We start from the raw sequence: 6,415 nt of genomic DNA, 5'->3' as shown, positions 1-6,415 counted from the left end.
ATATCCCACAGACAGAACTTTGGGAGAAGCTAGGATTCATACAAGGGTAAAATTGTTTGAAGGAAGACATGCTAACATCGCTATTGAAGAACTGCTACACTACCATCTTCAATAAATTCTTCTCCCCAGAAAAATTTTGGTCAAGCCTACTTAATTTTTTGTATTTGATAAATCTAGTACATTGGTGAGCCACCCAAAAGACTGCTCAGCAAAAATACAGTAAAGATGATGATACCTGGGGCAACTTTTTAGGTTAGAAGGGGTATTATGCACTGGCCTGTCTAGACAGATATTGTCTTGACAAGAAGTTAAAGTGGATCATAACGTGTCAGTTGCTGTATTTATATCCAGAGATGAGAAATGGGTGGGTGCCATCCACAGAGAATGAGGACAGCAGCCCATACAGCTCCTCTATAAAGGTGCCCAGTTGACCAGGAAGGCGATAAATCATTACACTACACTATGGAGTTTAACAGGAGCTGTTACTATAATAGCATGAAACTCAAAATAATTTTTATTGCATAGGGAAGTGTGGGTTGAGTATTTCCAATTATTAGAAATGAGAAGACCAGAAGATGAGATGAGAAGCCCCACCTTCTCAGCAAAAGAGCCAATCGCTAATCGGTAAAGTCAGCGCGTCACTGCAGCTGCCGTTAGAAGTCCCAGTTGCTATAGAAACAGTCACCGTTCTGAGACGTGCGCTTAGGACTGCACATGCGCACTGGCTTATCTAGCCTGAAAAATAAGCTTTTTTAACACTATTTGAGCAAAATAAACAACATTTATGATACAGTTGTTGTCAGATTTCATTGGTGATTTCAAATATGAAATTTAATCGTAAGCTTGGCAAACAGTTTTGGAGAATTTGATGTTTCCCCATTCAAAGAGATAGGAGCTGCACTTGCATGCCCGAGAGGCATTTCAAAGATGGCCGCCGAGTGAAATGACTTGCCTTAAAGGGACTTTGGCTATATAGGCAGCCACACAGATACAACAGGAAAGAAACTAGAGTTTTCAATATAGTCTATACAAGTTGAGTTTTTATACACTGCTCAAAAAAATTTAGGGAACACTTAAATCAAACATTGGATCTTGATAAACAAAGTTTGTCTTTACTTATATACATTGTCTAATTTGTTGAAAACAAAAAAAACAAAAAAATTACAGGCTAATCCAATTTGCATCATTTTCATCATGGCAACTCGTAATGTAATGTGTCTGTATGCACTCCTGAGAATGTCTGGGCACGCTCCTGATGACATGGATTGTTTCCTGCGGGATCTCCTGCCAGACATGGATCAGGGCATCACTAAGCTCCTGGACAGTCTGTGGTGCTAATTAGCGGATTTGAATGCTCTAATACATAATATCCCAGAGGTTCTCAATTGGATTCAGGTCTGGGGAGCGTGAGGGTCAGTCAATGCCTTTGTCATCCAGGAGCTGCCTACACACTCTGGCCTTATGAGGCCATGCAAGATGTGACAGTGGCTCTGAGGATTTCATTCTGACAGTTTGGTCAAAAACATGCACACAAGTACCCTGCTGGAGGTCATTTTAAAGGGCTCTGGCTATGCTCCTTCTGTTACTGTTAAATAAAATAATAGTTTTTTTTTTTTAAATGGTGAGGTTGGTAGCTAGCTATGTGAAAAGACTGTATCAAATCTAGCTTCAGCAACATCTGCACCCTTTTAATTCTCTTTCTTTCGTTGTAATTCTCTTCTGTCACTGTGGCTTCAGTGGAGTGCTCATTTTCAAAACTGAAGCTAATAAAATTTGTTTGACCGTCGAAACTAGCCGTTCTTTCCATTGAGAATACACAAAGCCTTAAATTAAACACCAAGGTCATTGTCATGAATTTGCTGAAAGAAAGACCCAGAGAATTCAACCAAAATGAGTGAGCTGATTTTTTTATTATTATTGTTACTTTTTTTTTTTTTTTACTTCTTACTGCATTTTGGGTCACTGTGCCAAGATTGTGTTTGCATGCAGTAGTTTAGTAAATACGGCGACGTTTTAGTACCACGTTAAAAAAAAATACTAATAATAGTAATAATAAATCTAAAATTATGAGATTGAAGTCTAATATTTTACGAGAATAAATATTTTAAAGGGGTCATCGGATGCCCATTTTCCACAAGTTGATATAGTTGATTCTTTCTTTAGGGTCTTAATGAAAAGTCTATAACATACTTTGGTTAAAATGTATCAATGGTAGTGTAAAACAACACCCCGTTTTATGCATAGACTGTATAAAAACATGGACGTAGTGTCATTGACGTCACCCGTAGGTTCCTGAAGAGCGTTTTTGAAGCTTATCACTCCCGGATAATCAAAAATGGGCAAAAAGGCGGGAGCTGGTTGCTGAAACCACGCCCACCTAGCTCGACGGTGGTGACAGCAGCGGCAATCCACCTGTCACTCAAGTGGCCACGCCCTTAATTATGCAGAACTTTAAGGCTTAATATAATTTAAACAGATGACTTATAAAAAAATTCACCCCCCTCACAGTTGTCATGAAGGGCAAAATTAGCTATATAGACCAAAATCATTTTTTGAACCAGGCTGTAAACATGTTTTTTTCTGCTGTAAAGTTGGGCATTTTAACATGGGGAGTCTATGGGATTGACTCCCTTTTGCAGCCAGCCTCTAGCGGCCAGTTGACGAATGACAGTTTAAGTCACTTCCGTGTTGGCTTCACGAGAGAGCGCGGGAGGTTGCCGCTTGGTTTTACTTTGTCAAAAACATCTCTGTTCACAGCGACCCGTTTCGGTGCATGTCCCTTTAAATGCTAATGAGCTCTGCTCACCCCGCCCCTCTCTTCCGTGGGGTGACAAGCAGTTCTCTGAGACTGTACACTTTAGCCGCATTTAGCCATGGAAATTGCTAACTAGCACATTATTAGGAAAGACGATTTGCAAAGATTTATATAAAAAAACCTTATACTCACTACTTCTGTAGGTGAAGCTAGATCACGAATGATTCGCACGAACATAAACGCATTAGGGCAGATCAGGGGGCACATTCCCTTCAAAAACAAAAGTAATCCACTGCGTCTTCAGCGGCTCAGATGTCAGGAGTAAATGACGACTACTATGTTCATTACTACATCCAACAACAGAACACCTCAATCGCTTAGGAGACATTCTTGTCTACTCCAGCTCCGGCATCGAAACAATGGTGGACTGTTGACAGATCACTCAGGGCGGGTCTACGCTAAAACACCATTGTCTATCAACAATCTTGGGAGCGGCTTGGGTGTGTGTGACGTCACACAGCCAGGAATCTGAGAATGGCTTGATCTGAGAAAGAGTTACGATTTTTGTGAAAGAAAAAAAAACACTGGTTGGATTTTTGTTATTATAGGGTGTTTGCGTACACACACTGCCAACACACATTTATGTTCAAACAACATGTAAAAGGGAATTTTGCATCCGATGACCCCTTTAATATTTTACGAGAAGAAAGCAATATTATATATTGCATGATGAATAAAGTGTGAAAATTCTACACCGCAAAAAGTATATGCCTTTCATTATTCACATGTATTCAACATGAAAAACAGCAATAAAAATTTTCAAAAAGTTGAAGTAGGCTTTTATGAAAATAGCAATGCTGGCAAAGTTACATTGTTGGCCTTTCTGAGGTAAACTTTCTGTTATGAGTGTTACGGCAATTCACAAGCTATTATACTGACGTTTTTTCGAAACATTGATTGATCGATTACATGAGACATTCATTTTATTAAATTGTTCAGATTTTTCATTCATGTTTATTTTGTGCTGTAACTAGTAGAAAAGAGGAAAAGATGATTGATTCACCGCTTGAACTGAGGCGAATACAGTGATCTCTTGCACATTAAAGAGCGTAAAAACCACATTAATTGTTTGTATTTTGTGATAAAATTGAATTTAAAGGCTGAGACTTTGTGTTATATTAAAAGTAACAAGCACAAAGCTTATTGCGATTATTGGGCTATATTAGTATATTATTATAGTGTTATATTTCAATTTCACAAAGAAACGTACAGTATTTTGTCTAAGCAATAATAAAAGGACACATTTAATTTATAATTTGTCTTAAATCTAATTTTGTTTAAAAAAAAACTTGAATCGAATCGAATCGTGAAATCAAAATCGTGAATCGAATCGTGAGTTGAGTGAATCGTTACATCCCTATTGGGTGGCTGATATGCTACTAATAATAAATGGACATTGAACATTAAGTATTATTTCCAAGCATTTATACTGTCAATAAAACAGCCTGTGAATATTAACCGTAACGTTATTTACCTCAGAAAAGACAACAATAAGCTAACGTAAGTTAACCGAATTGGAGTCCACTTTAACCTAGCCCAGGACTGACCTGCTTCCTATCCCTGTTTAGTTGCCTGGTGTTATACTTTGGTCATTAGGTGTTTCCTTCAATTTTTTGAGCCATGCATATTTACACACACACACACACAAACACAGCAATGAAACATGCCCTTTCTTTTCTCACGTCTGCTTCAGGCTCTAAACAGGGGCATCGCTTCCGTGAAAGAGGACAGGGTTGAGATGTTGGCCAGCTATGGTCTGGCATACTCACTTATGAAGTTCTTTACTGGACCCATGAGTGACTTCAAAAATGTGGGACTCGTGTTTGTCAACAGTAAGAAGGATAGAACCAAGGCAGTCCTCTGTATGGTTGTGGCTGGGGTCATTGCCATCATCCTCCACATCCTAATAGGTGTGTCAGTCTTGTGAATACAATTTCTAGTTTACTAGGGTTCTTCAATGGAAATCCTTTATTAAAAACTGTCACATTTCCCCAGCTTACACAGATCTGGGCTACTACATCATAAATAAGCTCCACCATGTCGATGATTCAGTAGGAAGCAAGACAAGAAAGGCATTCCTGTACCTCGCAGTATTTCCATTGTTAGATGCAATGGTGAGTATGAACCTCATAATATAACTTTTAACAGGAGATTCAAGATCATCTTTTGGATAAGAATATTGGAAAAGTTTTTGTTGCATGCTTTGCTTACGTACAGTTTTGCCTGTTAGTATGTGAAATAGTAAGGAGTATGAGCTATGTAAAAACAAGAGTCAAACAAGAGGTGTAAAAATTGCAGTTAATAGGCTATTACTTTTGTTATTACAAAATGCAAATGGAGGATCACATTGAGTGCATTGCATTGTGGTATTCAGACTTTTGATCACTATATTCTGTATACTGCCATTGTTGGCAATTATAGTTTCCATGTGGTATTCCATGCATGCAGACAATTCACCTACGGTGCACAGTATGCATACTGCAGAAATAGTCAAAAGTCGAATGGTACATACTTTTTTCATTTGTACTGATTTAATTTTGCTCCAAAGGCGTGGATTCATGCTGGCATCCTCCTCAAGCACAAGTGCAGCCTGCTAGTGGGATCTGCCTCTATCTCTGATGTTGTTGCACAGGTAGCCCTCTATAAAACTGTTGCATGCTAAGTTTCTGTCATCTCCCCTTGTGCCACAATTGGAAAAAAGTGTTGCATTTTAAATGTTAGATTTTTGTCTGATATTCAAATTATATACCTTTGTTAAGTCTTTTATCAGCAAAGAGGCAGAGAAAAAGCAGGAAGCAGGAGATAAAGTGATGTTACACCCGAGCAGAGTTAATGAAATATTCTTAGTTGTGTCTTTCTTGATGTTTAGTTGGCCTTCTGATTAAATTTATTATAACAAGTAAAGGAAAATTACTGCTTCCCTGCACTGTAATTGTCTTTGACCTTGAATGGGCAAATTGCCTTATTTCTAACGAATTGCCTTATTTGCCTTATTTATAGCCCACAAAGATATGATTAAAGTAAACAATAGTTTCAAAACAATGTAAAATGTCAAATGGTATACACGCTAGTGTTCAAACATTTGAGTTCGGTATGATTTTTGAAAAAAAAAAAATGTCTAATGCTCAACAATGGCTGTTGCATGCATGTTTCAGAGTAGGTTTAGATTTGACAAAACCAAACAAATCCAGCCTGGTTTCAATCAGGTTCAGCAGGCTCACAGCACTTGATATAAACATTCTTTGTCAACTCAGGATTTGATCCAGAGTTTGTGAGTCGGCGCAGTTCACTTTTCTGCTGAAGATTAAGAGGTGTTGTTATTAAAAATATAATAAATTGAAATGCATTTACAATGCAGAAATAAGAAAATATCTGACTATTCAAATGAATCAACTGAATTTAATCATTTGTTTAGTTTCACAAAGAGCTCAAAAGAAATCACATAAGTTTAGGCCTAGTCATTTAAAGGGGTTTCGCTTTCACAACGAAACAGCGTCACACACCACGGCCTTGAGTTCGCGGAGGCCGGAGGCCTTGAGTGAGCTTGAGTGAGCCTAGAGTGAGCGGAGGCCGGCTTGAGTGAGCAGAGGCGGGCGGGCT

The 6,415-nt window shown here is 38.3% G+C and overlaps 1 protein-coding gene across 3 annotated transcripts in view; it reads left to right on the top strand.

Moving 5' to 3' along the window:
* Window positions 1-6,415, top strand: part of LOC107748303 (progressive ankylosis protein homolog B-like) — a 23,649-nt gene that overhangs the window by 8,974 nt on the left and 8,260 nt on the right. For all 3 annotated transcript variants that reach the window (XR_001640918.1, XM_016563048.1, XM_016563047.1), the window contains exons 2-4: window positions 4,509-4,725; window positions 4,811-4,929; window positions 5,364-5,447. Coding sequence is in view for 2 of the 3 variants with exons in the window: in XM_016563048.1 (XP_016418534.1) it covers window positions 4,509-4,725; window positions 4,811-4,929; window positions 5,364-5,447 (420 nt within the window). In the remaining variant the exon portion in view is untranslated. The remainder of the gene's footprint in view (window positions 1-4,508; window positions 4,726-4,810; window positions 4,930-5,363; window positions 5,448-6,415) is intronic.

This window comes from Sinocyclocheilus rhinocerous, unplaced genomic scaffold (genome assembly GCF_001515625.1).
Source record: "Sinocyclocheilus rhinocerous isolate Xijiao unplaced genomic scaffold, SAMN03320098_v1.1 scaffold1762, whole genome shotgun sequence".
Lineage (NCBI taxonomy): Eukaryota > Metazoa > Chordata > Actinopteri > Cypriniformes > Cyprinidae > Sinocyclocheilus > Sinocyclocheilus rhinocerous.
This window is presented reverse-complemented; position numbering and strand designations above follow the sequence as displayed.